The following is a 10,671-nucleotide window of genomic DNA, read 5'->3' as shown; positions in this document are numbered from 1 at the left end:
ACCTCAGCTGACCCCTCTCGATGTGGAGGAGCAGCGGCTCTACACTGAGCTCCTCCCGAGTAACCGAGCTTCTCCCAGTTCATGCTGAAGGTCCTGGTCTGAAGGGGCCAACACGACATCATCATCCGAAAAGAGCAGAGAATCGTGTCGAGAATCGAACGAAATCGTGTTGTCCCCAAACCTGACACCCTTCCGGACCCTGGCTGTGCCTAGAAATTCTGTCCATAAAAATTATGAGCAGAATCGGCGACAAAGGGCAGCCCTGCTGGAGTACAACATTCACCGGGAACAAGTCTGACTTACTGACGTCAATGCAGTCCAAGCTCCTGCTTTGGTCGTACAAAGACCGGGCAGCCCTTAGCAAAGCACCCCAGAGACCCCATATTCCCGGAGCACCCTTCACAGGCCGCCGCGAGGGACACAGTCGCTGTAGAAGTTTAAATTTTAGTTTAAATTTAAAAAGCTGTAGAAGGCCTATATGTTGCCATATCTCACGTTTCTCTGTTCTTTGCTTTCCCACGCACTGTCTCCTCAGCTCAGGTTTCAGTGCACTGAAATTGACACCAAAATTAAAACAAAACACTGAAGCGCATATGAATTAGTGATTGTCGCAGAAAAGATAGGCTAAACTTAAGAGGACAATGGTGGGTCATGATGAATGGCTTTTGAATGGGAACGCTTTATGCAGTGGTTACCAGTGTGCGAATGAGCTTTCAAGGCATAGCGCTATCAATTGGTTTATGTCGCACACAATGTTTTAGCTAAACGTCAACATTTCTTAGAAAAATACTAAATGTATTGTGTATTTTGTATGTAATTTTATTGTGTATTTTGTTATCCATGATGATAAATAATGATAGTACTGCTAACCTTCGTACGTTTTGCTGATCAGCCAATACAAGCGGCCACTGTTGCTATGGTTACTTCTTCAGGTGCTAGCAATTTGCGGCTACATTTGCAAAACTTTAAAATTAAGTTTTATCCTTTTAAACATTTGTAAACACTATAAAATGTACACATATTATGTGCTGATAATATCTGTTAAGAAAATTATGTTTGTCTATATAGTTTCCACTAATGAATAAAAAGTAAAAAAGGGATTAATTCAATTTCGACTTTTATCTCACAATTCTAACTTTTTTTCCTCACAATTGTGAGTTTTATCATCTCTGCCTGATATAAACTTGCAATTGTAAGTTATAAAGTCAGAATTGCATTGTAAAGTTATAGAGAGATATAAACAATTCTGACTTTATAACACGCAATAGCACCTTCATATCACAATTATGAGAAAATAAGTCAGAATTGTGAGATAAAAACTCTAACTTTATTTCACACAATTCTGACTTTAACTTGCTATTGCAAGTTTATATCACAATTTTGACATTAAAACACAATTGTGAGAAAAAAGTCAGAATTAGATAAAAAGTCAAATATCTTTTTTTGGCAGAAACAAGCTTCCATATAAAGAAGATGACATCCAAAAAACGAGGCTCAATCTTTACATGACCACGAACACAGATTTAATTTAAATTTAGGATATTATTCATATGCCTCTGTCCACATTAGCCTGTGAGAACATGAAACGCTTGGCTGTGACATCATCAGTTTTATCTGCTGGTAAGCACAGTGTCACATGACTGTATCTGATTTAATCTCTGTGCCCTTTCTTCACACTAGCCAAGCTTCAAGCAATACCGAACGGACTCGCCTGTCAAAACAGTCATCAGGATAAAGTGCGAACTAACAAAGCCAATTGGCTGGTCATTGAGCAACCAAATAGCCAGAATTACATGCAGCTGACATACTGAGACCTAAACAGTCAAAATACAACAGAAGCACTATGATCCATTTTATATGTATCCCTCCCGTGCTTTGAGTCTATTCCAATTCATATATTGGCTGCTGCTGTCTTAAATTGATGCAGGAGTAGGTGAAATGTAAATATAATGTACAGGTACAAAAATAGCTTTAATAAGTCATTAAAAATGTATCGTAGTTATATACAATATACAATATGTATACTATATACAAGTGCATTTATGAGCTTTCACAGTTCACTCTGACAGTACAGTACATTGGATTCAGATTTTGGCTTCAGGTTCTGCTGTTTCGATGTCAGAGAATGGTACAAAATCTGGATGCTTCTGGTGAGGAGGGAGGCACGGAATCTTCCGGTAGCTTTGGAATGCCATCCAGAACTTGAAGTTTTGGCAAACAGAAGAACACACTGCAGAGGAAACGGCACAAATCTCAAGGTTAGACTTTAAGGTGAGACTTGGCTCCCTAATGAACACTTGAAATGAACCATCACATCTTTGGTCAGCTCTTTTTTAGTAAATTATATCTTCTGGCATAGCTATTAACTTGAGGCATAATGTGATTTTGGAGACAAATTATGCTGTATGGTGTTTTATAATAATTAAAAGCGTTAATTAGCTGATTAGTTTTAATCAATCCACTGTTTTGACAGCAAGTTATTAAAAGCTCAGTGCTTATATACCCTTGTGGAAAAGAAGTGTGGTTAACTGTGTTAAATGTGCACTTGTAAATGTGCAATTTAAATCTTAAAAGTATATTTTTAAAAATATGTACTTGCAGATGATATATTATGATGAAATAAAAGACCACTTTAGGGTATTTCCAAAAACACTTTTCATGTTTCTTTACACAGTTAAAGGGATAATAGAAAATGACAATTCTGTCATCAAAATGTTACAAACCTGAATTAATTTTTTCTTCTTCTGATCACAAAAGAAGATATTTTGAAGAATGTTGGTAACTAAACGGTTCATGGGACCCAAAGGACTTCCATATAGTATTTCCCCCCCCATACTATGGAAGTCAATGAGGTCCATGAGTTGCCCATGTTCTTCAAACTTTCTTCTTTTGAAGAATTCAAATATTTTAATTGGAGCACAGACTTTGGTTTCTTTTTTTAAAGAGGACACTTAGCAGATTATGGTTTAAGTAAAAAAAAAATTGAAACAAAACAATTTTTTATTAAAATAAGTTTATTATTATGAAAATGCATACAAATACTCTTTATATAAAATACTTTTTTTTTTTTTCAAAAAAAGTCTAAAACTTTGAGAAAATCAAAACCATAAATCTACACAAATTGTGTTCCAAATCTGAGGTTGATTTCTCAAAAAATAAACTTTTAGTTAGATTTTGTTTGGGCGCAGTACCAAACGTTTCCACTAATTGAAATTCGCTTCCCATTTTTTTCCAGTGCGGTCATTTTCAACTATGAACAGTCAGCCCGTTCTTATCCCAAGGCGCCATATACTAACGCTTTAACATCCAACGCACATGGCACCCTTTAGCGTCAATATGAGACGCAGATACATATGGGCCAGAAGGCGCCTCCTAGTGGTCTAACCAGAAGTGGAGTGGCAATCGGGAGAGTCTGAAGTTTTCCCGGTGGGCCGGTAGTGTTTCGAGGCCGCGAGGGCCTGATAAAATTTATTTATTGCAAGTTTGCCATGCGCACTTGGGGCCCAAACGAGGGCAAGATTAAACATTTTCTATAACGGAGCATATATTTGCACTAAGTGCCTGTCTTTATAGCAAAAAGACGGCCATTACGAAATGGCTACAGTGGCGTATAGGACGTAGGATGTGAGGTGCTTGAAAGCAGGTTTTGATGTGCTCGACGCGAGTTCGAATCCGCCTTTTGCCGAACTCTCTTATCTCCCTTTCCCCAACACAACACATATGTAAAGATGTAAAATGTATAACCTAACATTAAGGTCTCTAGCGTTATATTTTGCCAACAAACTAAAATTGAAACCATGATATGGCTTTGTGCCTTTATAAAACAGCACAAAGACTTTAAGAATAGCATCCTGTTTGTGCTGCGTGATTACTTTGCTCTCGCGATCAGCATTTATTTCTTGCAAGTGAAGAAATATGACAAAAGTATTTTTATTTTCCTATATTGTAGTGTAATGTAGGCTAAAATATACTTTTGAAATACTCATTTTTATTTATATAGTACATTTATAGGCTAAATGGATTTTACGTCATAGAAATCATTATTACATTATTCTAATAATTGTTTGGCATCCTAAAACACCATTGATAATGTATTGCAGACTGAGACTCTCATAACTAAAAAGATGTTTGAGCCCTCTTTATTGTCCTGGTACAAATCAATGCTTTTTCTCTCAAAGAGCACGAGATTGATGCATTTAACCTTAAAATGTACAAAATTCTTGCAGGGGGGACATGCCCTCGAACTCCCCTAGAGGCATAGAGTCCACCCAACACAGATTTACAAATTCCTATGGGAAAGAACGACCGTTTATGAACTTTACTCCAGCATTGTACAATGCATTGTAAAATCCTGCCGGCGACGAGGGCCGGTGGTCTACGAAATTTCCCGGTAGATTTTTTGGTCCCACTCCGCCCGTGGGTCTAACCCTACCCCAGAACTAAAACTACCCTTAACCGAAGCGTGTTATATTGACGCTAAAGGGTGCCATGTGCGTTGGATGTATACGCATTGGCAAAAGCGACACCTTGGGATGAGAATGCGTTGAATCATGTCCATAGCAAGGGTCTTTGCCAAGTTTCATATCATTCCAATAAAGTCAAAGATTTCTCTCACCGTGAGCGGTAATCCTCCTGAAACTGGCAGGGGTTGCATTTGAGGGTCAGAGATCGGAGCGGCGCACTCCTCAGCAGAGACAACTCGCCCAGAGAGGAAATACTGTTTTCAGACAGGCACAAGTGCCGGATCTCAGGAACCTTTGGCAGCTGACGAATGGACGTCAAGTTGTTCCGGTGAAGATTCAGGATTTTACATCTATAACACACGCACATTCTCAATCACAAGTTTTGTCAGTGATTGTAATGCGTTACAATGTTCTGCCTCGTATAACTCACAAATAACTCACTCTAAAAATTTTGTGAATGATAAAATATTATAGCAAGCAGTATAATTCAGTATGATAAGACCCATTTTCAAATAAAATAATGTGATTAAAGAGGCTGAGTTTGATGCTGATACATAATTAACAGTTTCCTTCTTACTGTAAAATAAACTCCTCATATGAGATTACAGCACACAGCTTAAGTTGCACTACATGTATTTTTACACAGCCATACACATACTGTTACAAAACAACTAATGCAATACAATAGGACAGCCTCCGTTGAAAAATCAAGGGGAATTTGTGTTCTAACCAACCAGATCTGCGCTCCATCCCAACTCATGACAGTGTCATCAGTACTCAGAGTTATCTTCATGTCCACTATCTTGCAGTTATTACATTGTAAAGGTTAGTTTGGTACCTTGGCAGTCTGACAGAGCTGAGATCCCCCAGAGCGTTATCCACCAACTGCAGACGCTCCACCCGGATCAGTCTCCTCAGGATGCGGATGAAGTTCTCCAACTGGTATGGATCTCCCAGGTCCTGATAAGACAAGTTCAGCACCTGCAGTCACAGACACAGAACTTTGAATGCAATACGAAGCTGGATAGATAGAATTTTCAGCATCAGTTTTCAGTGTCACATGACCATTCAGAAATCATTCTACCGGTTTTCTCATTCGCTTCGGTGCATTTCTTAAATCATCCTTAATATTTGCAAAGAAGTACGTGCATTCTCAAAACAATTTGTAAAAACAGCTAAAATCTTTAGTTCATCTGTCAAAAGTAAGTATTTATGTCAATGAACATATCAGTGCCATCAGAATGAAAAGTGCTTGTGTCATTGTTCACAAACAAGATAGTCAAAATGCTTGTTGTCAATAAAACACTGCATTCTGATAGCATTACCTGATGTAAACTATGGCAACAGTTTGGATGACAGTTACTGTATTGAAATGTTCAAAGCTGTGCTTCTTCTGTATGCCATATATCCATTTCAAATGTACAACTGTATGTGAGTTATTGACTGAAAAAGACTGGATAGGATTCACAGTTACAGTTTTAAAAAAAAATACTATATTATTGTGATATACTGTAGAAAAGTCAAAGTAATGGGGCACAAAGACGAAAATGCAACATTAGAAAGGCAAACACGAAAGATCCCTAAGGCAGAAATATGCTTTTGCATGCACTGTATATATGCTTGCCAATTGAAGGTTCATGAGACGCAACTTTGAGCTATTTTAGAGAACTGGTTTTTCGTTGTTTGACCTTCTCTCCATTAGTGAAAGTCAAGATTCACCTGCACAATTCATCAATTCATGGCACATTTACAAAAAGTCTAATAGAAATGTGTAGAAAATATGATTTATGACAACTAGACAACCATTTTGCATTTAATTATACGTATATGATGAACTGATGACTGTTTTAAAGGGGTAAGACTATTGCACAGAGAACTATTTAATACATTTTGAGCAACATGGCATTAGCAACTATAGGAAACCGCAGACAATTGTACATAATTGCATGAATTTACTAAAGCAATCACAACTTGTTCAAAAGAATGAGAAACTGCTTTTATGATGCCCACAAGTGACTAGATGAGATGTGGAGGTTGAGCAAGTAGTTTTAAAAATTTCATTTCTGATCTGAGAAATGCACCAAAGCGACAGAAACATTTCTTATTATAAGCGGTGTTGAAAAAAGTTATGCTGATTAATAGGCTATTTTTGTGAAAACCGTTTCAAACATTTTCAAATCGTGATACAAGTTCAAAAGATAGATAAATAGATGAATGTAGATAGATAGATGGATGGATGGATGCTCGTTTGGTGTCTCACCACACAATTCTCCCAGTTCTCCTGAAGTCTCTCCTCCCATTTCTGTTCTTCATCCTCTCTCCTCTTCCTCCTGCCTCCTCTGAGAAACATGTCTTCAATGTTAACAGACAGCTCGTCTTCAGCAGGTCCTGTTTGATGACATCATTGATTGTCTGTGTCCAATGATAATATGACACACACACACAAAAAAAAAAAAAACCCTGTAAATGTATAGTGACCCAGAATGGACTCTTACCCTCTCTGACCCTGGGACAGGCGAGCTGGTCTCCGCGGACATCATGTTCCTCGAGCCAGTGCCACGAGGCAAACCTGAACCGGCTGGATGGCAACTACACAAAATAAACGTAATGACAACATTCAATGTCCTTATAGTATAGACAAATAAGGTGTCAATCAAACCACACATGATACTTTGCAATCATATTGACTTTGAAGTGGCTTACTGGTGTGGCAACAATGCCAGAGTCTGGAGTCAGTTCCACAGAGAAAGGAGTGTGTGTGTCGCTTAACTCAGAGTAGTGCGAGTGAGACTTCGGAAAACTTTCGCTGCTGGTGTTCACTCCAGAGGAACTAGACAGAGAGAGACTGAGGTCATTAACAAACATTACTTCAGCCTCATGCCTAACATTCCAATTACATTATGATTGTATAGCTATTTGACTTCACATTACCTTGCTATGATAAGCTTTATACACATAAATAATATTATTAATGACATATACCTACTAATTTAAAAAAAAAAAATGTTTTTTTTTTAAGAAGTCATATACACATCCACCACACTAACTAGGAAATGCCCAGCTCAATTTAGTAAATTCCGTTCAACATATGCTACTGCAACTGTTTTTTTTTTTATATATTATTAATTATTAGCATACTTCCTCCTTTCGTTCGTTTGTTCATTTATTTATTCATTCGATACAATCATATTACACTACCACTTAATTTATCATATGACACACCATCCTTATAGAAATTAGTTCATAGATTCGATAGAACACCTACGCTGCCCAAAATGTGCTGCCTACAGTGTGTAGGTAGGGAGCTCAGCGGGCATTGAGACACATCCTCTGTGTGTAATAAGAGCCCGTGCGTCCTTACATCCGCCGGGCTGAGGTTCTGGTGTAGATTACCGTGAACTCTGCACCCTGATCCGGATTAAAGTCACCCACGCCACCCGAGCACACCCGCACATTATATCAGTATAAGATGTGCTCACGTTAACGCTGTGATGGCCATTGATGATGCGCAGGTTTTGTGAAGCTGCCTGCTACTTGTAAATACACATTATTTTCACTAGTTAGTGATTATCATTAAATATTTGTAACATGGACATAGATTACTACATGTCATTAATGTTTTAATAATATCTTAATAACTGTGACAATATTATAATTACATAAACCTTATTTAGTCCACGAATAGAATTGCTTTATATTCATGTACCAGTGACAATTCCCATAAACTATGCAGCAAAGTAACTATAAACAGCCTTCCAAACCTGACTGAAGCAGACAGATCTAAAATAAAAGCCAGCTGATTAACGTTATGCGTTTTTGTTCCAGACAGTGAACAGAAAAAGAGAAGAAGAAAAAAAAAACAGCAGCTGTTCAAAACTTCTCCTACCTTTCGGACATGTCCGTAGGTTCTGACAGATCCCTTTGGCATTTGAGATGCAGTGAAGAGTATTATTTACAAGGAATATAGTGCGGTTTCCCATTGATGCTGGATGAATTGAATAGTGTGCTAAAGTGCGACAGGTGAATGTGAGCTCTGCGCATGCGCGCAGCAGCGTCAGCTTCAGTGATCTGCGCACGGAGGTCATCTAGGCCAGTGTGTCTAAAGTTGCACTTCAGTGACTTTTGGTAAATGCAGTATAGAAATACCCCTTTTATTTCATTTCATTTATTTATTTATTTCAACAGGGACAATGTGCAAAAAAACATTAGTTAAAGATGCTTTGCACCAGATTTAGCTTAAGCTAGTTTCCATCTGCAGTCCCCGAGCAGGTGAATTACAATACAAAATATACAATATAAAATGTTGTAATTAGTCACTCAAATACAACTATCTATCAATTCATTCATTCATCATTCATCAATAAAACCTCAATAAAACCTCACACTAAAAGTCATATATTATATATATTTATATATATTATGTGGTCATCATTGTCATATTGAGATTTGTACTTATGAAAATGAATTTGTCACACCATTTAGCCTAAATAAACTATAGAGAGGGAAAAGTATCAGTGTGTGTGTGATAAAATGCTCACATTCTGAATAAAGCAATTTGCTTTATACATTTACAGAAAAATCAGAGTACATGCAGTTTTTGCTTAATATTCGCTTATAAAAGATATATATGAATATTTAGGCTATTACTGTAATGGACCATGCTGACAATCAGCCTATTTGAGAAATATTGTTAACTAGTTATCTGATAGAAATGGAGGGGAATCAGGGGATTTTTAAATATTAGCTATGTCCAAATATTTTTATTCAACCACCAATTATATTTGATGGAAAACCACAGGTTGTATGGTAGTGGGAAGCGTTTTACCCATAGATATACGTATGGTTTTACCCCACAGACTAGATTTGGGGAAAATTCATTTTACTACTGAAAATTTTATCACTTGAGATCTGTTTTCTCTTAGGTGCATCGCCAGTGTAAGCTTTACAGTACTTCTACATCACTCTTGTCAACTTAGTCCATAGCAACAACAAAAACGTATCAACTTTATCTAGGCTATTGGTATAGGCCTGAGTGGCTTCAACACACAGGCTGTGTCCAAAATCTCCCACTACTCACTGGACTATATAGTGAGCTCGCCATTTTGTAGTGCTGTCCGAATGTATATAGTGATGATTATTATATAGTCCACTCAATGTATCCCAGAATGCATTTTGAAAAGGAGTGTACAACCGATGGTCACTAACCAAAGCCCTATACCATCATGCATTGCGCTGATGTAAAAATGGAGGACGGGTGACAGCAATGACGCAATCAATGGCGCCGAGAGGCGATCGAGTAGTGTCTGAAAGTGTCGTTTCTATTATGCTGGTGAGCTCACTTTATAGTGCTCTACTGCGTATCTCCTACATAGGGGGTAGGGAGTAGTTTGAGTGGAGATTTTGGACACAGCAGTCTGTCAGACACGATAAATGACTAAATGTAAATGTACAATAAATACCTAATAATTTACTCTTACTCTGAATTCACGGGTGTTTTTTTTTAAATGTAGTTTGATCTCTATCTTAGATTTAAAAGATGATGGCAATTATCAAAGTTATAAGATAGAATGACAAAATGTTGTAAGTTAAATGTCTTATAAAAGATGATCCATTTTATCATGATTTGTAACATTTAATTGTATGTATGACTTTTTCTGCAAGATATTGGTGAACCAAGGTGGCGACAAGTAAAAATCTTTATAAGTGAATTATCCAATAAACTGATTTGTTTACAAAACTGATTCATTCTAACTTTAGGTACCAGGTGCTGAATTTTGAAGGGGCTAGAAAGGCTGATGAAGTGGGCAAGGATGTATTTTAAGCCTGCAAATCAAGATCTGTAGTGCAGAGGAAGGGGTCTCAGATAAGAGTTTCAGATTTAGATTCTCGATAGTGGTTACCAAATCCCAAACATCACAAATAATCCTGTTAAAAGCCTTGGGGAAAATGCAACGCTCAAGAACAACAAGGCAGCAGTAAGAGGTACTTGCGGGAAGTGTGAGCAATGGTTGCAGAAGTCGACAGGAGTGGTCACCAGGGTGGTTCAAGACTTGGATTTATAGGGTAATGCTAAAGTGAGAGAAGTGCTGTTTCAGAAGCAAACACAGAGCTCCAGCTTTAATAAAGCAGGTTATGGCAGTGGCCATAAATCACACTTACAGTGGATAGTGTGCTTAGACTACACAAGAACGAATTGTCTTCATCATGG

General features: G+C 37.6%; 1 protein-coding gene across 1 annotated transcript; it reads right to left on the bottom strand.

Annotated features, from left to right (window-relative positions):
* Positions 1-2,039: 2,039 nt before the first annotated feature.
* On the bottom strand, positions 2,040-8,473 carry LOC120464917 (uncharacterized). The gene is made up of 7 exons (XM_039654509.2): positions 8,350-8,473; positions 7,167-7,293; positions 6,959-7,052; positions 6,724-6,851; positions 5,302-5,444; positions 4,616-4,813; positions 2,040-2,230 (listed from the first exon to the last, which is right to left on the bottom strand). The coding sequence occupies exons 1-7, from the start codon at positions 8,358-8,360 to the stop codon at positions 2,119-2,121; spliced, it is 813 nt and encodes a 270-aa protein (XP_039510443.2). The 5' UTR covers positions 8,361-8,473; the 3' UTR covers positions 2,040-2,118.
* Between the last annotated feature and the right edge of the window lie 2,198 nt (positions 8,474-10,671).

This window comes from Pimephales promelas, chromosome 10 (genome assembly GCF_988280905.1).
Source record: "Pimephales promelas chromosome 10, fPimPro1.hap1.1, whole genome shotgun sequence".
Lineage (NCBI taxonomy): Eukaryota > Metazoa > Chordata > Actinopteri > Cypriniformes > Leuciscidae > Pimephales > Pimephales promelas.
Note: the sequence above shows the minus strand (reverse complement) of the source record. Positions and strands in the feature narration are given on the sequence as shown.